Source organism: Pelobates fuscus, chromosome 8, assembly GCF_036172605.1.
Source record: "Pelobates fuscus isolate aPelFus1 chromosome 8, aPelFus1.pri, whole genome shotgun sequence".
In the NCBI taxonomy this organism is placed as follows: domain Eukaryota; kingdom Metazoa; phylum Chordata; class Amphibia; order Anura; family Pelobatidae; genus Pelobates; species Pelobates fuscus.
Window position 1 is genome coordinate 3553421 of NC_086324.1, and position 22800 is coordinate 3576220.

A 22800-nucleotide genomic window follows, 5' to 3' on the forward strand; every position below is an offset into this window, starting at 1 on the left:
TTAAGAAAGTGTGAGTCAGTTTCTTTGATTTTTCCTGGCACTTTCTATTCATACGGAGAGCACTATTCTTTATTGCATGTACTACCAATACTGAAGATCACATAGGTTGGGGATTACGCCACCATATTGCCCGATACATTGAGCTCATGTTGAAAGCGCCTTCCATGTAAGTGTAAAATTTACCCTTTCTCACTTTTTTAACACATTTACAGTTTTACACTCTTCTTTTTTTTTGAGAAACATACAATTTGTGCACTATTAGTCACTACTGGATGTCACTTACCAAAAGATACATATCTACTCATTATATTGCATGCTATTAAGATCTGAGCTAATTTGAAGCTCTTCTAAATGAGAGTGGACATTCACATGAGTTATAAAATCTGCACCATTGTTTTTTATCTCTGCTTTTTTGTATGTACCTATGGAGTGAAGTCCAACTATACTAGAAACAAGAATAATGGAGACTACAATTGTGGACTTTATCTGGTTGGACTTTTTTCATATATCTATTGCTATCTGTTTTCTTTTTTGGTTTGTCTGTACGTATCAGGGGTCAAAGGGAATCCCCCAGTTTATCGTGTTTGCAGCCATATTTACCCACCACAGATTGCATTGCGTTTATCAATATTTGTATTTATTGATTCCTTCTCAGTTATATATTGCGCATGTTGTATTCATCTATAGTCTAAGCACTATAACCACTTCCTATTACTGAAAATAGCTAGGTGCTTACAGTGCATGGAGCCCACAATCAATGAGCTATAGCAGCAATTTGTGAAAATCACACAGATATCAGGGCTGCCAACACCTGCTGGGTTATTTACTGGAGTGACAATTGTCAGGAATTGATTGATTCAAATGCCAAACACTATAGAAAATATCCATTGCTGAAATACTGGTATATTTTTCATTGTTTGCTGGGGGCTTGTGCACCCCCAGTACATGTGGTATTGGCAGCCCCAAACTCTGTTCCGGATTTGCTAATGTAAATTCTGTGTATTTAAACTGTCTGTCGTCAGAACGCACTGTATCCCATCCCTCACTCCTACACTCCTTAGCTGTATCTACCTCCCAATCCAATGTGATATGTGCTCCCCATTCCTGGGTCACAGTGCGCGCCTGCAGGTTAAATGGTAATGTCAGATGGGGTGTGCCGACCAGCACCAGGAGAAGCACACAATATGGCATTATCCACAGGTTTAAATGAGGGTTTGGGGGATCGTTTAGTTATATTGATATGAGGAGTTATTTTTTCGCACTAGCACAGAGAAACGTTCAGTCGTGGAAGTGCTTCTTTCCTGTGTCTTTTATTTCAGTTTAGGAAACAGAACGTACTTTAAAACAGACAAACTTATGGAAATGGTTAAAGGAAGAGGAACCGAGAATAATTTTACCACATGACAGGAGGCTTCATATTTGCATATCTTTCTTTACTGAAAACTCCAGCAGCATAGAAACAGTAACAACCAATCAGAGAAAAGATATGCTGCCCATAAAAGGCCCTGTCTATGACATCACTTCCTCTTTCTTTGCTGCTCCAGCCATCAACAGGTCAGAGTATTTTTTACCTGGTGCTTCATATTGATTATCTACTGTTATTCTTTATTGTGTACTGCTTTAATTCTGCTTTTTACACTCTTTATCCCCTGTCTACTTGCACCCGTTTGTCTCCCCTCTCTAACTGTCCCTGTGCACTGAGTTTTATATCACACTCTTTTCAGACGATCCGCGGGCGGCGTGGCTTCCCGTGCCTTGCTCGCCGTGCGGACCTGTCTGCCATTTCACAGGGGCTGGTGGGGACGGGTGGAGGGTAGCCGGGGTTATTTTACTTCTGCCTTACTTTGTTTGCCGCGATCTGCGTCTCGCTAGTGGCCGCGAGCGGGAACCCCTTCCCCACGCGGCCGGCGGCCATCTTGGATCTCGCGGTTATCGCGAGATCCGCGGCGGCCGTCTATCTTCTTTCACGGCGGCTCGGTAATCACCCGACCGCCGCCACGATACCGGGGATTACCCTCAGGGTGACTCCCCGCTCTCTCCCCTAACCACTTACGTTCTGGTGCAGGGGAAAGATATAATTTTGTCAGTCTACCCCTAAGGGTGAAAAAAGTTTTATACTTCCTGTGACGAAGTGCCCTTCGCCACTTTGTCCTGGAGAGGCCTGCTTGCCTGCCTCCTCCCCTGCGACTATGGTCCTGGACTATAGTGCACTGCAAACCCTGTATTCAGGCATATGGACTTGTATTAGACTGTCTTTTTCCCTTTATCTATGCTGTAGGTTTGGACTGCTAATATAACCTAACAGCCAGGGGATTTAGGCGAATATATTACATGAGAATGCCATTACTGGAGAATACAGCCGTTCGTATGATTTCATGCGAATTCTTTGTGCTCTGAATAGGTGGCCGCCATTTCAGGACTTTTCCACGTGTTCGTGGCCATCTTGCGTGCGAACAGCGGTGTTTGCCTGTGAACGCATGGAACTGAAAACGGAAGCACAAACAGGCGAATACCGCTAAGACCTCCAGACATCCAGAACTTCGCACGGAAACTACCGAACGACCGGCCGTTCGGTAGTTATACTTAACTTAGTATGGGGATTCTAGCGACCACAAAGATGCGAATGGATGGCAAGAATTTCGTCTATTTTACTGTGCGAACGGAGACCGACCGCAAGGCCAAAACTCATGGAACTATTTTCGGCTAGTTGGTCTGTGCGGTCGGTCAAAACTTTGGAGCCCTGTATCTCCCGAACCATCCATCCGAATGGGCTGATTTTTGGACAGACTGTTCCCCTGAACAAGGGCTATTTGGGGATACCAGATTTAAAGCTGTACCCCCTGTTTTTGGGGTACATCCAGAACTTGGGTAAAATAATGTATGTTTTAATTGGGTTATGTGTTTATCTGAGGGGAGGAGACGTGGGGGTGTTACCATGCATGTGATTGGTCAATTTCATCCTCCCCCTGGGAGTGTCCTGTATGTACCTGATTCTAATAAAAAGCAGGCTGGGTGTTCCAGTCCTCAGACCTCTTCTGACCCTCAATACGTAGCCGTGTCTCGTTATTGGAGGGAACTGCTATATCATACTGGGGATTGCTATGCTCTGCATATTCCCCTGAGCTCTTAATCACTTAGCTCTTTTAAGAGCTTGTTCCGGATACGCTCTCCTGGAGGAGAGGTCTTCCCCACACGGTCCTGGAGGACAGAAGCCGATCCAGGGTGGAAGGAAGACGGCGCGGCTCCAGTTAAGCTACGGCGGTTGTGGAGCCTGCGGTGGTTGTGGTGTCGTCTGCAGTGCTTGGAGTCCTCTGAGAGCGCTAGGAGCATCCATCAACGGAGGGTACTCGGTCGGAGTACACGGAGCTCCGTTACACTTCCGTTTATGTATATCTGCCTCAGTGAGGCAAGAGGAGTGCATGCATATATATACATATTTACATTTGTATTTGAAGGCTTTATTATACATGTTATCACTGGATATTATACAAGCATTATAAAGGGACATATGCTTATATTCCCTCCCTCAGGGGATTGTGTGATATTACTCTACCCATCCAGGGTATATTCTATGGTTACCCTTTACAGGGTCATACCTCTCTACTGCACCCAAGGGTGAAATCTATGTGGGTGTCCTCTGGGTATTTTTTCATGGCACACCACCTGGGGTGACCCCCCAGATACGCATGCAGGGCGATACGGCCCACTTTTTTTTTTGGTTGATGTGGGTGTCCTCTGGTTTCCACGGCACACCACCCGGGGTGAACCCCGAGAATATGCACGAGGGCTTACCTAATTCTAGAAATATTTAGCCCCTCTGGATAAGATTACGTGCATAAAGCCTTCTATACATACAGCCCCCACACCGGGTAACCCCGGTCGTAGCAGGACCCGACATATTTGTCTATATTTGCATACGATAAACCACCACGGTTTTCTCCACTGAACCTTGTTCTCGCCCCAAGGTCAAACGATACCTCTGATCACTAGCCCTCCCGAATGCATGGAGGCGTCGGGCTCAGAGGTGTCCAAGGCGAAGAGGCTCAGAAAGGCTTCGAGCCCCCCCTCCGCTAAGGCAAAGGGCAAGGTGCCCGTCAAACGGGTCAAGAGCGCGGACCGACAACCCGCATCCTTCGCACCCCTATCCTCGGACGAGGACGACGAGGAGTGGCAAGACCTACCACCCACTTCTCCGGCTTATGTCAAGGAGACCTTCTTAGGCAAAGAAGCCGACGACGACCGCCCCACCGATCCGTCCGGAGATGGTGTCTTTATGGATGACCAGGGGATGCTGTTATTTGACCCGCGTACCATCCGACACCCTCGCTCCTCTGAATGGACACTGCCAGAGCATCTGGCGTAATTCATACATTACTGGCTGCGCAAGCCATTGGAAAAGGAGGTCCGGACGCGCCTCCGGGCCGGATGCCCCAAGCCGCTGACCCCCGACAAAGTGGCACTAACGCCAGAATTCGATGACACAATGGTGGTGTTTATGTCGCACTCGGGCAGAGACCCACGCAAAGGGGTGGAAAAGGGCATGAAGGCGGCACAAGACAAAGTGCTGGATCTGCTGGGCCCCATAGCTAAGATGCTGTATTTCGCTGACCTGGCCCTCAGCCAAGACTCGCAACTGGACCCTCATGTCATACGCGAATGGGCCCAACGCGCAATATATCTACTGGGCAACGCTAATGCCGCACTTTGCGTCGAGAGACGCAGATCGGCGCTTATCAGGATCGACAGCAAGCTCCTGGTACTGGGAGCCAAAGAATTTGGACCGAAGGCCCAGGATCTACTATTTGGTGATGCTTTCATCACAGAGCTAAAGCGACATGTGAACTTGTTCACAACCTTAAACAAGGCTCAGACCTCCCTCAGGCAGGTGTTCCACACTCCTCCCACAAGAGGTGTTTTTGGAAGGGCTGGCCGACAGCGGAACCGTGTCGCCGGCCGTTTTTGGACCTCAGGTTCCGGGTCGTTTCCACAGACTTCAACCTTCTTCCTGTCCTCATCACAAAGGCCCTCTACGTTCCGAGGTGCAGAGAGGACCAGAGGTTTCAGAGGCCGTGGACGCGGCCGCTTCATTAATGGTGAGTCCTTCCGTACATACCAATGTCCCAAAGTTTATTGCAGGCAACCTGTCTTCTTTCTCCCAGAACTGGGAACAGATTACCAAAGACGCATGGGTATCTCACGGTCTCCGTGGACAAAAATTACCACCAGTTTCTCCGCTTCAGATGGAGAGGACGGGTATGCCAATTTACTTGCCTGCCGTTCGGCCTCAGCTCGGCTCCGTGGTGCTTCACGAAGCTGTTGAGACCGGTGATGGCTCGCAAAAGGGCATACGCTGTCTCGTATACTTGGACGATTTGCTGATTTTCTGCGAATCCGCGTCCAGGCTACGATCACAGACGAGATTTGTAGTTCACTTACTGGAGTCCCTGGGATTCGTGGTGAACAGACAAAAGTCGTCTCTCTCTCCATCCCAGTCGGTACAATTCCTGGGCTTCGACCTCGAAAAAGATTGCCTCAATAAGGAAGGAAATCAGGTGAGTCTTGAAGATGGACTCGTTACCGCTCAGGATGCTCGCTCGGATGGTAGGACTCCTGTCCTCATCCATTCAAGCGATATTCTCGGGCCCTCTACACTACAGGGCCATGCAACGGCTGAAAGCGGGATATCTGCGCACCGGACATTCCTATGACCACTGGATCCCACTCACTCGGGAGGTGAGATCAGAACTGCGATGGTGGTTGCTACACATACAAGCCTGGAATGGCAAGGCGATCTTCGGCCCCTCCCCGGACTTCATCGTGGAATCGGACGCCAGTTTGTGGGGATGGGGCGCCCACTGCTCAGAGGCCTCCACGAGGGACCCATGGCAAGGAGAGGAGACCGACCTACACATCAACTGCCTGGAGTTGATTGCGGGTTCCTTCGCCATACGCAGTCTGGCCAAAGACAAGTCGAATTGCTGTATCCTACTCCGCATGGACAACGTCCTGGCGGCGCAATACATCAACCGCCTGGGCGGAGCGAGGTCCAAAGACCTGACCGAAGCCACGAAGGACATTTACAGCTTTGCATATGGAGGAACATCACGATACAGGCGGAATATCTCCCAGGGGTCTCCAACCTGACGGCGGACTGGTTCTCCCGGCACTGGAGAGACACCAACGATTGGACACTCAACAGGGAGGTATTTCAGACACTACGACATCGGATGGGTCCGCTATCAATAGATCTGTTCGCCTCAAGGACCAACCACCAACTACGGAGATACTACAGCTGGCTTCCGGACCCGATGGGCGAAGCGGTGGACGCATTCCTTCAGGACTGGCCCTCACACGGAGCCTACGCCTTCCCTCCATTCTCGATGATTCCACAAGTACTACGGTACTTACGCGCCCACAGGACTTCGCTCCTGCTCATAACGCCCTCTGGCAGAGTCAACCGTGGTTCCCGGACCTCCTGGGGATGTCCCACGACAATCCCGTTCTGCTTCCGAATTTCCCACTCCTCCTGTCGGGACCTTGAGGGGAACCTTACCCTCTCGTCCTGGAAGGACAACTGGAACTAGTGGCCTGGACGATTTCAGGGGTTCCTGGTCGGTCCACGGCCTATCGCAATCTACTAAGACCTCCTATGGGATTCATGGGCTCCGGGCACCAGGAGATGTTACATCTCCGCATGGTCAGCCTGGAGTGATTGGTGCGTGGAAAGGGATTCCGATCCCTTTGCTACCCCTGTCTCGCTGATACTCAATTACCTTGCTCATCTCTTCTCGACAGGTAGATCGTATAGATCCCTTAACGTGATCAGATCGGCCATCTCAGCGGCACACATCCCAGTACAAGGCAGACCGGTGGATCAAGACCCACTGGTATGTCGTCTACTGCGAGGTGCCAGACTGACGAGACCCCCAGCACCCAAATACTCCAACCTCTGGCAAGTGAATGAAGTGCTGGATTTCCTGCGAGGTTGGCCGGACAACCCGTTTCTATCTCTGAAGCAACTCTCAGCAAAACTGGCCCTTTTGCTATGCCTCGTCTCTTTCCGACGGGTGTCTGACATTAGGACCTTTGACGTGGACGGTTTCTCTCTCACTCCAGAGGGAGTCACTTTTTCCATTGCAAGACGGACTAAGTCAGATACGTCCTCTGTGTCCTACCCATATTTCGAATCAGACTCCAAACTGTGCGTTGTCAATACACTTAGGAGATACGTAGAAATCACAGCCACCCTCCGGCGCTCCCCGACTGGTCTACTGCTGATTTCCTACGTGAAGCCTCACGGCCCAGTGTCTACGACCACCTTGGCCAGATGGGTTCGCTGGTTATTACAGCTGGCAGGAATCGAATCTAGCTTTGGAGCACATTCGGTCAGAGGGGCGGCGGCATCCCAAGCGTTCTTGGCAGGTGCCTCCCTAACCGACATTATGCGTTGTGCGGACTGGTCTAGGGAAAGTACTTTTCGGACTTTCTACTTCCGCCAGGTTTTCGCATGCTTCCTTCACACTGGTTAGGCCTAAGCTTTAAAAATGCAAATATGAAGCCTCCTGTCATGTGGTAAAATTGAAGATTATATTAGCTTTAGTGTACGAATAATCTTAATTTTAGTAATGACAGGAGGCGAATATTTCCCGCCCTAGAGTTTTCTTCCCCCCCAGGTTATTTAGTTTTTCAGGAGTAAGTCCTAGTGCTCAGGTAAGCATGCAGGTTCTTGCTGTATACGTTGGCTTTTTGATACGTTGTTTGTTATTATGTATGGATTATATAATTATCAATTCCCTTTGATTTTGGTTTTGGTTGTTATGTTTCTCACGTTCTGATTTTGATGCCCTATATTTAGGTATGAGACTACGCATCTTACTATACATTACTGTTCAGATATACTATGGTTATGATATGCGGACGTGTTGCCACGCCAGAAACCTTTCACCTTTTTCTTTTTCTTTCAGTGTGAACATCCATTTTATGGGACGAAGAATCGTCTTCCACTCCGTCACATCATGGATCTACCAAAGTTCATTATCGTTATATGTTGTTGAATTGTTATCTGTATTGATGTTTTTATGCTTGACTGTTACTTTTTTTCGCCTCAAAGAAAGAGGAAATGATGTCATAGACAGCCCCTTTTATGGGCAGCATATCTTTTCTCTGGTTGGTCGTTACTGTTTCTATGCTGCTGGAGTTTTCAGTAAAGAGAGATATGCAAATATGAAGCCTCCTGTCATTACTAAAATTAAGATTATTAGTACACTAAAGCTAGCATAATCTTCAATTCTAGAGGACCGTGTAACCGTGATTAATGTCCGTCTGCAGCAGAACAGGCCAGCAATATACAATACTAACTCTCAGGATGGAAAGATCAGATGGTCTTTTTTTTTCCTAACAAAAAGTATAAAAACGTGGTGTGACGTTTTGGGGTAAATTTTCAAATAATCCTCTTACCTCTCCATTAAGGAAGCAGTACAGCACAGCCACCACGAAACCCTGCGAAAACAGCACACAGTAACATAGTAACACAGTAACACAGCAACACAGTAACATAGTAACACAGCAACACAGTAACACAGTAACACAGCACACAGTAACACAGTAACACAGCACACAGTAACACAGTAACACAGTAACACAGTAACACAGCACACAGTAACACAGTAACACAGCACACAGTAACACAGCACACAGTAACACAGCACACAGTAACACAGCACACAGTAACACAGCACACAGTAACACAGCACACAGTAACACAGTAACACAGCACACAGTAACACAGTAACAGCACACAGTAACACAGTAACACAGTAACACAGCACACAGTAACACAGTAACACAGCACACAGTAACACAGTAACACAGTAACACAGTAACACAGTAACAGCACACAGTAACACAGTAACACAGCACACAGTAACACAGTAACACAGCACACAGTAACACAGTAACACAGTAACACAGTAACACAGTAACACAGTAACACAGCACACAGTAACACAGTAACACAGCACACAGTAACACAGCACACAGTAACACAGTAACACAGCACACAGTAACACAGTAACACAGCACACAGTAACACAGTAACACAGTAACACAGCACACAGTAACACAGCACACAGTAACACAGCACACAGTAACACAGTAACACAGCACCACAGTAACACAGCACACAGTAACACAGTAACACAGTAACACAGCACACAGTAACACAGTAACACAGTAACACAGCACACAGTAACACAGTAACACAGTAACACAGCACACAGTAACACAGTAACACAGCACACAGTAACACAGTAACACAGCACACAGTAACACAGTAACACAGTAACACAGCACACAGTAACACAGTAACACAGTAACACAGCACACAGTAACACAGTAACACAGTAACACAGCACACAGCACACAGTAACACAGTAACACAGTAACACAGTAACACAGCACACAGTAACACAGCACACAGTAACACAGCACACAGTAACACAGTAACACAGCACACAGTAACACAGCACACAGTAACACAGCACACAGTAACACAGTAACACAGCACACAGTAACACAGTAACACAGCACACAGTAACACAGTAACACACAGCACACAGTAACACAGCACACAGTAACACAGTGACACAGTAACACAGTAACACAGCACACAGTAACACAGCACACAGTAACACAGCACACAGTAACACAGTAACACAGCACACAGTAACACAGCACACAGTAACACAGTAACACAGTAACACAGCACACAGTAACACAGTAACACAGCACACAGTAACACAGTAACACACAGCACACAGTAACACAGCACACAGTAACACAGCACACAGTAACACAGCACACAGTAACACAGTGACACAGTAACACAGTAACACAGTAACACAGCACACAGTAACACAGCACACAGTAACACAGTAACACAGTAACACAGCACACAGTAACACAGCACACAGTAACACAGTAACACAGTAACACAGCACACAGTAACACAGTAACACAGTAACACAGCACACAGTAACACAGTAACACTGTAACACACAGCACACAGTAACACAGTGACACAGCACACAGTAACACAGCAACACAGTAACACAGTAACACTGTAACACAGTAACACAGTAACACAGTAACACAGCACACAGTAACACAGCACACAGTAACACAGTAACACAGCACACAGTAACACAGCACACAGTAACACAGCACACAGTAACACAGCAACACAGTAACACAGCACACAGTAACACAGCACACAGTAACACAGTAACACAGTAACACAGCACACAGTAACACAGCACACAGTAACACAGCACACAGTAACACAGTAACACAGCACACAGTAACACAGCACACAGTAACACAGCACACAGTAACACAGTGACACAGTGACACAGCACACAGTAACACAGCACACAGTAACACAGTAACACAGCACACAGTAACACAGCAACACAGTAACACAGTAACACAGCACACAGTAACACAGCACACAGTAACACAGCACACAGTAACACAGCACACAGTAACACAGTAACACAGCACACAGTAACACAGCACACAGTAACACAGTAACACAGTAACACAGTAACACAGCACACAGTAACACAGCACACAGTAACACAGCACACAGTAACACAGTAACACAGCACACAGTAACACAGCAACACAGCACACAGTAACACAGTAACACAGCACACAGTAACACAGCACACAGTAACACAGCACACAGTAACACAGTAACACAGCACACAGTAACACAGCAACACAGTAACACAGCACACAGTAACACAGTAACACAGCACACAGTAACACAGCAACACAGCACACAGTAACACAGTAACACAGTAACACAGCACACAGTAACACAGCACACAGTAACACAGCACACAGTAACACAGTAACACAGCACACAGTAACACAGTAACACAGTAACACAGTAACACAGCACACAGTAACACAGCACACAGTAACACAGCACACAGTAACACAGTAACACAGCACACAGTAACACAGCAACACAGTAACACAGCACACAGTAACACAGTAACACAGCACACAGTAACACAGCACACAGTAACACAGTAACACAGCACACAGTAACACAGCACACAGTAACACAGTAACACAGCACACAGTAACACAGTAGCACAGTAACACAGCACACAGTAACACAGCACACAGTAACACAGCACACAGTAACACAGTAACACAGCACACAGTAACACAGCAACACAGTAACACAGCACACAGTAACACAGTAACACAGCACACAGTAACACAGCACACAGTAACACAGCACACAGTAACACAGCACACAGTAACACAGTAACACAGTAACACTGTAACACAGTAACACAGCACACAGTAACACAGCACACAGTAACACAGTAACACAGTAACACAGCACACAGTAACACAGCACACAGTAACACAGCACACAGTAACACAGCACACAGTAACACAGTAACACAGCACACAGTAACACAGTAACACAGTAACACAGTAACACAGCACACAGTAACACAGCACACAGTAACACAGCACACAGTAACACAGTAACACAGCACACAGTAACACAGCAACACAGTAACACAGCACACAGTAACACAGTAACACAGCACACAGTAACACAGCACACAGTAACACAGTAACACAGAACACAGTAACACAGCACACAGTAACACAGTAACACAGTAACACTGTAACACAGTAACACAGCACACAGTAACACAGTAACACAGTAACACAGCACACAGTAACACAGCACACAGTAACACAGCACACAGTAACACAGTAACACAGCACACAGTAACACAGTAACACAGTAACACAGCACACAGTAACACAGAACACAGTAACACAGTAACACAGCACACAGTAACACAGCAACACAGCACACAGTAACACAGCACACAGTAACACAGCACACAGTAACACAGCACACAGTAACACAGTAACACAGCACACAGTAACACAGCACACAGTAACACAGCACGCAGTAACACAGTAACACTGTAACACAGTAACACAGTAACACAGCACACAGTAACACAGTAACACAGCACACAGTAACACAGTAACACACAGCACACAGTAACACAGCACACAGTAACACAGTAACACAGTAACAGCACACAGTAACACAGTAACACAGTAACACAGCACACAGCACACAGTAACACAGCAACACAGCACACAGTAACACAGTAACACAGCACACAGTAACACAGCACACAGTAACACAGCACACAGTAACACAGTAACACAGCACACAGTAACACAGCACACAGTAACACAGCACACAGTAACACAGCACACAGTAACACAGTAACACTGTAACACAGTAACACAGCACACAGTAACACAGTAACACAGCACACAGTAACACAGTAACACACAGCACACAGTAACACAGCACACAGTAACACAGTAACACAGTAACAGCACACAGTAACACAGTAACACAGCAACGCAGAGAAACTATGAGAAAATCATTGAAATGTAACCTGGAACAGAAGCGGCTCTAGACTTTATGAGGGCCTTAGGCGAAATTCAAGCATGAGGCCCCACTAACACCCAAAGTATAAATTATTAGAGCTGTATTTTGTGTGAGTGTAAGGAGCAGTCGCTATATTGAAAGGCGGACTTGCAGCGCTGGGTACAGAGAGTCAGTCTCTACATTCATTGTTCAGAAGCTCCCAGTGTCACGGCATACTGTGCCCCTGCATGGTGAGCTCTCTGGCTGTAGTTATAGCTTAATTTGCCATAAATAATTTTAATTTGCAGTTATGCCGATCTTTTATACACAATTGTGGGGTATGGTTGCATAGCCTGGCAGTCGTGTATACATAAGTGCTGGTGTGAAGGGGTTATCGAAAACAAAAATGAAAATTTGATTTGAGCAAAAAAGCTTTTAAAAATTAATTTACCATATAATAAAGTATGTATGATGTATGTCTTCAGCTGGTGACTGTGACAGAGTGAGTAAAGGGTACCAGTGGCAGGGAGAGTGTGACAGGACGAAGGAGGCAAACGGGACAGGGTTGGGGGTTGTGACAGAGACTGAGGGAGGGCAAGTACGACATGGTTTGATAAGGTAGTGTGACAGGGCGAATGGAGGTAAGTGTGTCAGGGCAATAGTGGCATGGTAGGAGGGATGAGTGTAACAGGATTAGAGGGGTTAATGTGACAGTGTAAGTGTGGCATGGTTGGAGGAGGGAGTGTGACAGGATTAAGGGGGGTTAATGTGACAGGGTAAGTGTGGCAGAGTGTGACAGTATTAGAGCCATTAATGTGACAGGATAAGTGTGGCAGGGTTCGGGGAGAGTGTGGCAGAGTGAGAGAAGGTGATTGTGACAGAATTAGGAGGGTTAATTTGACAGGGTGAGTGTGGCAGCGCGAGGGCAGATGTGAGTGTGGCAGGATTAGGAGGGGTTAAGTGTGGATGCATGAAGGGGCTGAAAGTGTGTGAGTGATTACAATGTGTGGGGAGGCTGATAGTGTGTGAGAGTATGGTGACACTACATTGTGGGGGGGGGGGGGGTGACAGTGTGTGTGAGGGGGTTGGTCCAGTGTGTGTGTGAGTGATCCTGTGGGGGATAGTGGGTGACCCTGTGTGGGACAGGGGTGACAGTATGAGGAAGGGGAGTGCTAGTGTGAGGCAGTGGGTTATACTGTGAGGGGGGGGTAATATTGTGTGGTTAGGTGTAATACTGTGAGGGAGTGGGGTAATGGTGTGTGAGAGGGAGTAATACTGTGAGGAAGGGGGTCCAGTGTCCTTCATACCCTGGTGGTCCAGTGGTGATATCGGGTCTGCAGCTCCACAATGTGTAGAGTTGAAGACCATGTATCTTGCAAGACCCGGTTAGAGCGTTGCAATGGTAACCCGCGGCAACACTCTGATTAGCCAGATCTTGCGAGACACATGGTCTGCAACTGTGCACCCGACAGAACTGCAGACTGGTGTCTGAGATGGGCGCTCTCCTCCCGGCAGACTGGAGGGGCCTCACAACGGGGGCATACTGAGCAAGCTACCGGGCCCCCTCCTGGTGTCGGGTTCTCGGTCACTGACTGAGGACCTGACACAGTCTGCCAAAGGTAATTTTAGCCAGCCGTGAGGCCCTAGCAAGCCCAGGCCTTAGGCAGCCACCTAAATCGCTTAAATCGCTTATATCGCCTCTGACCTGGAATACATCTAGCGGCAGACGGGGAAGTGCTGGTTAGTCCTATATTGATTCCCGCTGTTATACCCACTTCCCATAGAGTTACACTGTGAGAAAATGTTCTTTTCAACTTAAAATTATTCATTAAGTAACCAGGAGAGAAAGGATGTTACTGGCATTAAATATGGGATGTATGTCTGTTTATTACTGTATTGCGTGAGCTGTGTAATAACGGTTATTTATAAAATCCCCAGTGTCTCTGACAGCTCATCCTGTGATATTGTCAGCGTACGGTAGCAGAGATCAACTTCCATTCCAACCTGCGCCCCTGCAGTAACACGGCTTAATGTGAGTCTCACTAGTCCCCCCCATGAGGTACGTCCCATGTTACTGTTACATACTGCTTCAACCCTTCGTCCAAGGTCGCAGTTCTGTCCCCACAAACTCACCTGGAAAGACCCAAGAGCCAGTTCAAAGGACAGACGGATCTCCACAGTGCCACTGCTCACATCCTCAGGAAAGAAGGCGAAGATGATATAATGCACACCAAAAAGGGGGATGAGGAGCAGAGTGGACCTCGCCAGCCGCCTGCAAACACAGACACAGTTTATAGGGGAAACTTACACCGTTCAATAAAACAGTGAGAATCAACTACAACAGGTGTAAACCTTCGCAGGCTTGTCACTCACTTATATTGTCCAAAATCATTCCCCCAGACATCAGACGTCCTCAGCTTTTTCATTAGGATTCGAATAATTCTCACAAACAGGATGAAATTAATCTGAAAAGTGACAGCACAAACCTTAAAACTGAATGCAACACTTTGTTACTGCATTCGACACAACAGTGACATTATTGCATTACTGCCATGTATTTAATGTCCTGGTGACACACAACGCATTGTATCAAATACCCTCTGGTGTATAACGCATTGTGTCAAATACCCTCTGGTGTATAACGCATTGTGTCGAATACCCTCTGGTGTATAACGCATTGTATCAAATACCCTCTGGTGTATAACACATTGTGTTGAATACCCTCTGGTGTATAACACATTGTGTCGAATACCCTCTGGTGTATAACGCATTGTGTTGAATACCCTCTGGTGTATAACACATTGTGTCGAATACCCTCTGGTGTATAACGCATTGTGTCGAATACCCTCTGGTGTATAACGCATTGTGTCGAATACCCTCTGGTGTATAACGCATTGTGTCGAATACCCTCTGGTGTATAACGCATTGTGTCGAATACCCTCTGGTGTATAACGCATTGTGTCGAATACCCTCTGGTGTATAACGCATTGTGTCGAATACCCTCTGGTGTATAACGCATTGTGTCGAATACCCTCTGGTGTATAACGCATTGTGTCGAATACCCTCTGGTGTATAACGCATTGTGTCGAATACCCTCTGGTGTATAACGCATTGTGTCGAATACCCTCTGGTGTATAACGCATTGTGTCGAATACCCTCTGGTGTATAACGCATTGTGTCGAATACCCTCTGGTGTATAACGCATTGTGTCGAATACCCTCTGGTGTATAACGCATTGTGTCGAATACCCTCTGGTGTATAACGCATTGTGTCGAATACCCTCTGGTGTATAACGCATTGTGTCGAATACCCTCTGGTGTATAACGCATTGTGTCGAATACCCTCTGGTGTATAACGCATTGTGTCGAATACCCTCTGGTGTATAACGCATTGTGTCGAATACCCTCTGGTGTATAACGCATTGTGTCGAATACCCTCTCGTGTATAACGCATTGTGTCGAATACCCTCTGGTGTATAACACATTGTATCGAATACCCTCTGGTGTATAACACATTGTGTCGAATACCCTCTGGTGTATAACAGATTGTGTCGAATACCCTCTGGTGTATAACGCATTGTGTCGAATACCCTCTGGTGTATAACGCATTGTGTCGAATACCCTCTGTAACGGCTGAGTATATCTGAATCCCAAGTGCTGCAGTGATTATAGCTCTCCTGCTTCCAGCAGATTAGTGATTAGAGCTCTGCAATCCCCCAAACATGAGTCTAGACTTCATGAAAGGGGTAAAACTAATGTGTTTAATGGGAGCCACACACAGCCTTTTATGTAACTCCCCATGCAAGGGGTTTCCTTAACATATAATTAAATTATCTCTCAGGTACAAAAACATACAATATCACTCGCAACATATAATTGTATTGTGTGATACCCCCGGTTTGCTCTTAACAGGTCGTCCTATATGATACTACTATCTTGCAAACCGTGCGCCTACCTGATTCATCACACAGGCACGGCATCCTCCCCCTACTCGGAGACCTGCGAGTCGGAGACCTGCAAGTCTGAGTCATGAGATTTATGCCCAAACACCGCTGCCTGCATTCGGGGGAACAAGCTGTCTGCCACCTTGTCGTCGTTCATATGAAATGCGGCCACCCAGACGAACACTTAGAACACTGCGTGGTCTCTGGTTCGGGCGGCTGTTCGGTTACCGAACGATATAAGCCAAATTGTACACACCAAGCCTTTTTTCAGTGCATTTTGCATGGCCCATAATCCTAGGGCAGGAGGCTGGCTAGCAGGCTCCTCCAGGAGCCTGTGACGAGGTTCGGTTTGTCACAATATCGAATAGCCGCTGGGACATGACACATTGTATCGAATACCTGCTGGGACATGACACATTGTATCGAATACCTGCTGGGACATGACACAATGTCTTCAACATTCTACCTCTGCATGCCCCTCAGTATCTGAGACCCCACTCCTGTGCGCTGGATAGTGTCCATATTCCTGCTTCTGTCTCTTGCACCATTTCTGCACGCTTCTCTTAATACAACACTCCGATAATGAATCGCGTCATGTTTTAATGAATCATTATTATTATTATTAACTATTGGTTGCATGCTGCTATTTCACGCAAGGATCTAGTACTGTAAGGGTATTACGCCTGTTATGGCCTGTCACACGCTGGTCCCTAGCCGCACACTGTTTAATGGTGGCCGCACTATTACACACTGTATGTAAGATTATGAAGACCTTTCGGAGTGATTTACTAAATTCATATATATAAACGCCACAAAAATATTGGTGAAATAATTACAATATCAATAAAGAGAAATAAGCCCGGGTGCTTAAACCCCTACTCTTGGACGGCAGTAGTGACTCCATTTATCAACCACAATACACAGAATGAATCCAATAGTTTGAACATCGGTTTGGGCTGATATATAGGGATTTGGAATTGTGTGCAGGTAACTTGTTCTTTAGTGCTACAATGTCGCCACCTGGTGACAGCTATTATTATTGCCAGACTCAAGCAATTATTACTGGGATTGAAGAAACACTTCCGGCACCATAACCACTACAGCATATGTAGCGGAATGGGTGCTCTCGCTACACTTTTATTCCCTTTTGCTCGTCTGTCCGTACACCCCCGTTCGTTTACCGAACCAACTATGTGGGTCCCCAGATTCCTTTTGTATTTTGGATAAGTCACCCTGTGTCCATTATTGGTGCAGGGTATGTTTAATGTATTGCCTGTCTGTGCTTCTCCCCCTAAATTAAACTAATGCCCTGTCCCTCCTCAATCTCCCATCAGCCCTTGCTATTGTCTGACCTCACCCTTCCTTGTACTATAGTGCTCTATGTACCCTATTGTGTGTAAATGAGGCTGTGTGCTATGTGTGCTATGTCTAGTTAAATCAGTTGACTCTCAGGACTATCTTTTGTCTGGTTACTGGGGGAATGGATGTCTGTATGCTCTGATGGTTCCAGAATGGCTGAAGGAAGGAATTAGCAGAGGTAACCAGTCGGGTTACCCATGGTCCGCTACAGCATATTGCCAGGAGTGCCCTGGTGCCTTCCCTGTTTTAGATAACATACTTGGGTCCCATCCAGAGCCCACCACCACCCTGCCTGCTTCCAGACTCCCACGGGCCAAGGTAACAAATTACTCTGGAAGGGGCTGGCACCATAACCACTACCGTTGGCTGGAGCGATTATTGAGTGTTTCTTTAAGCAAACGGACATTGAAAATAAAAGCATGATATAAACATAATTTAAAATGAAATATTCTATGCACACTCATTGCACATTGAACCGCTTCCATGCATTTGTTCCCACCCAGTACGGTGTCTTTATATCATACTCACAAATATAGACAGAATCACTGGTCCTCGGATAATCCACCAGATGCTGGCATTAGAATTTATATCCCAACATCTGAAAGACATTATAAGGACATGAATCGTGTTTCACACAGAGATCAATAAACACAGGAAAGGATGTGTTTATGCAAGTGATTGTGTGTCTTTGTATGTGTCTGTGTGTGATTGTGTGTCTTTGTATGTTTCTGTATGTGATTTTGTGTCAATGTATGCGATTGTGTGTCTTTGTATGTTTCTGTGTGTGATTTTGTGTCAATGTATGTGATTGTGTGTCTTTGTATGTTTCTGTGTGTGATTTTGTGTCAATGTTTGTGATTGTGTGTCTTTGTATGTGTCTGTGTGTGATTGTGTGTATGTGTCTGTGTGCGATTGCTTGTCTGTGTGATGTGTGTGATTGGGTGTCTGTGTATGTGTCTATGTCTGTGATTGGGTGCCTATGTGCATGTAATGTTTATATGTTTGTGACTGTGTTTGTGTGTGTGTATATGTACATGTATTTGTGTGACTATGTGTATGATTGTGTGTATATGTATTTTGTGTGTATGTGAGTGGGCTTGTGTGTGTTTGTGTATATGTTTATGTAGATCCGCGGGTATAAGTATGATTGTGTATGTCAAAATAGAAAAAAAAAGAAATAAGCTAATTTGAAAAAATACAGAAACTCGAGAAACCTTAATAACCTCTAATAACGAAAGTGAAATCGAGGAGTTCTCCATTGGGAGTTAGTGGAGATGAGTAGAATATTAAACGATCAAAACTACTATAAAATGTTGCTTTTATGAAATTATGTTAAAGAATGAGCATATAAACATATATAGAATTCACACTTGTGAAATATCACGTAGATGGTGTGTTAAAAACAAATACCGACTACAGCGGATCTTTAAACGAACTGTGGGGTAAGTGCCAGTATTATGTAAGGATCCAGTGTAATCGTATATATCAGTAATCAACGCTGTGACAAACAACCCTGGACGTTTGTCACAAGCTCCTGGAGGAGCCTGCTAGCTAACCTCCTGCCCAAGGACTATGGGCCACATACTGTTTGGGAGTTACATTAGCAGCTTTTCCTGGGTGCCCCTTTGTTCGGCACTTTCCCTTCATTCGAATATAACACTAGCTCCCTGGCTGCCGTTCGCATGAAGAAATCCACAAATTGCCCTCAGCGGTACTTAGCCGCAATCGATATGGAACTAATTTCAGAATGAGGACTTCGTGGGTTCCCAGTCACCTCAGCGGGACTTAGCTGCGCATGTTATGGAACTTTTTGGCGTTAGGTGACCGTGCGGCTCCCGGACAACTTGGTCCGGGATTTGAACCACTTTTAAATCTGCCAGGAGAGAGCTTTTTGTTGGTAAGGTGTCCGAGACTAAGGGGAAGAAACGCAACTGGAGACCCAGGCGGAGCACCCTGTATTGCAGCCGCAGGAGCTCCCGGAAGTTGACCGGCAAAAGCACCAAACCTTGACACGTTGGCCTCTACACTGCATGGATCTGAGTGCTATTTGGAGAACTTGGGCGCTCAGATCAGGGCTATTTAAGAATGTAATTTTTGTGGGGTTAGTATATATTATGATGTTTCTGGGCATTTTTATGTTTTATGCTTAGTCCTTCTGAAACAGAAATTAAGGGGCGTGTTGTGGGAGTGTTATGGGCGTGTTTTACTGTATCCTTGCTGTGTATAAAAGTGGGCCATCTGGCCATAATAAAACATTCTTCTTGTACCCTTCATCAAGTCTAGGCTGATGTTTGTGTATACCAGAGCTATAATCACTGTTAAACTTTGGATTTGGGAGAACTACAGCGGATATACTCAGTCGGAGTATAAGGGATCCGTTACAAACTCTTGTCAATTATTTCATATACGCATACACAGTGATAACAACACCGACCCTACAGCTTTCATGTTTACTTAAGCTTGTCTTAATGTCTCACGATTTATAAGGAACCAACCCATCTTGTAAGGATTGCGGTATATTAGCTAAATGTTGGATTAATAACTTGTCAACAAATACTTGTTTTTAGCTTCTATAACACATGTAACATTCTGCTCCGATACATAAACGAATCATTGAATTAACAACTGATGATAATGTTGGGAATATTGGGAAATAAATCAAAATAATTAAGAAATTAAAGCAGGTCTATACATTTCTTCACATGCTTAGGGAATAAAAGTGATCTAAAAGTTTAATCTATTCTTTAACAGGTGGATAATCTATCTGATTTGGGGGGGGGGGGGGGGGGGGGGCTGCTTCACACAGCCGGATATGCTATGTGTCTGTGAAAGACCCAACACTAGTCAATCGGAAAAAAACAAATAGAATCAGGCTAGAAATCGGATGTAAACGAATGAGTGTAGTGTGTAAGGCTGGAATGATATATTGTAGCCTTGAAGGGTAGGGTTGTTACAAAGGTTACTGTGATCAAAGGTAAATGATAATATATTGTTTATAGTAAAAAAAAAACCAGGTGATAAACTAGTACAATATGATGGATATGCCTACTGTGCATTCCAGAGCACCCAGCTATGATAATAGTCCCTCCAAATCACAGGCTCTCCCACCTCCCAAACTGATCTGTCTACAGTATTAAAAAGACAAGCTATGTATTGGTGGCCCCAAATGCTTTCAAACAGACAATATAGTTTGAGAGTTCCGATATAATGAACAAGATAAATATATACATATAATATCTCCTTTATTAAAGGATCACTATAGTCAACATATAAAAGCAAGAAAGACAGGTCCCCCAGCCTTCTTTCTGGCTTTCATATTAGTTTGAAATTAAAAATAAATACATTCAAGCCCTTTTTATGATATAAACTTGTAGCGAATGCTAGTCCTAGCCTGGATTCTCCTCCGCTGATTACTCCAACAGCTACTCAGGAACAAGCAGGATACTTCAGGAACACAGGCATAAGTATAGAATAATCAACGAATCTACCATCACCCTTCCTAATAACTGGACGACACTCAGTATTAGGAGCAGAACTGAACTTTAATGGACCAGGCTGGCCTTTTATGCAGGTTTTTTCCCCAAGGTTACCACCAGGGCCGGACTGGCCCACCGGGATACCGGGAAATTTCCCGGTGGGTCGTCGGCACCTGGGGCTGGGCAGGCAGCTGGCTGACCTGCGGCCGCAGAGGGAGCTCTTTTGGCGGCCGCAGGGGGAGCTGGCTGTTCTGTCTCTGCTCCCCCACCCCAGCGCGCCGCTTAATGAGACTGGGGCCGGAATATGACATCATATTCCGGCCCCAGTCTCATTAAGCGGCGCGCCAGGGAGCAGAGCAGAGACAGAACAGCTCCCTATTCGCGCCACCAGCCGCCCGCCCTGCACAATCCCTGCAATCAGCATGCACAATCCCTTGGCCGGTCGCCCACTGGACCCCATAGGTAGCAATAATGTGTGAGTCATGGTGTGTCTGTGTGTCTGTCTGTGTGTGTGTGTGTGTGTTTGTCTGTGCCATGCAATGTGTGTCTTTGTCATTGTGTGTGTGTGTCTGTCATGTAATGTGTGTCTGTCTGTGTCACGGTCTGTCTCTGGTGTGTGTGTGTGCTTGTTATGGTGTGTGTGTGTCTGTATGTCATGGCGTGTGTGTCAGTCTGTGTCACGGTCTCTCTGTGTCATGGTGTGTGTGTCTGTCTGTGTCATGTAATGTGTGTCTGTGTCACGGTCTGTCTGTGTTATGGTGTGTGTGTCTTTTTTAAGGTGTGTGTCTGTCATGGTATATGTGTGTCTCTGTCATGGTGTGTGTGTGTGTCTGTCTGTGTCATGGTGTGTCTGTCTGTCATGGTGTGTCTGTGTTTCTGTCTGTGTCACGGTGTGTGTTTCTGTCAGTGTCACCGTGTGTGTGTGTCTGTGTCACGGTCTGTCTGTGTCATGGTGTGTGTCTGTCATGGTATGTGTGTGTGTATGTGTGTTTTTACTCACCTTTCTCCCCCCCCCCCCCCCCCCCCCCACATCGTGCTGGTCTCCCCTCGACTGGCCCTGCCTCTATGGCTGAGATCATCAAGCTTGATGATCTCAGCCAATCCGCACTGACACAGGAAGCACCTCTAGTGACCGTCTGATTGTCTGTCACTAGAGGTGTCACTAGGAAGCAATGTAAACACTGCCTTTTCTCTGAAAAGTCAGTGTTTACATTGAAAAGCCTGCAGGGACAGGCTATAGATACCAGAACCACTACATTAAGCTGTGTGTGTGTGTGTGCCTGCTAGTGAGTGGGCTTGCTTGTGTGTGTGTGTGTGTGTGTGTGTGTGTGCCTGCTACTGAGTGTTTTTATGTCAGTGACCTTATGTATATCAGTGAGATTGTTTGTCTATGAGGCTGTGTATCAATGAGCTTGTGTGTGTCAGTGAGATTGTTTGTGTCTGCATGTGAGTATGCTTACTGTATAATTAAATGTTTTACTCTGAAAGGACCAATATATTATATTAGAAAAAGCAATATATATATA

At 46.0% G+C, this 22800-nt stretch overlaps 2 protein-coding genes across 4 annotated transcripts in view; one reads left to right on the top strand and one right to left on the bottom strand.

The window, feature by feature from the left end:
* STEAP3 (STEAP3 metalloreductase) overlaps nt 1-22800 on the top strand; it is a 215547-nt gene that overhangs the window by 184083 nt on the left and 8664 nt on the right. The gene's annotated exons all lie outside the window — the stretch shown is intronic.
* Nucleotides 1-22800, bottom strand: part of SCTR (secretin receptor) — a 52590-nt gene that overhangs the window by 2245 nt on the left and 27545 nt on the right. Inside the window, exons 9-12 of the mRNA XM_063429147.1 lie at nt 18327-18396; nt 14870-14961; nt 14630-14768; nt 8458-8499 (exon numbers count right to left, since the gene is read on the bottom strand). Coding sequence (XP_063285217.1) covers nt 8458-8499; nt 14630-14768; nt 14870-14961; nt 18327-18396 — 343 coding nt within the window. The remainder of the gene's footprint in view (nt 1-8457; nt 8500-14629; nt 14769-14869; nt 14962-18326; nt 18397-22800) is intronic.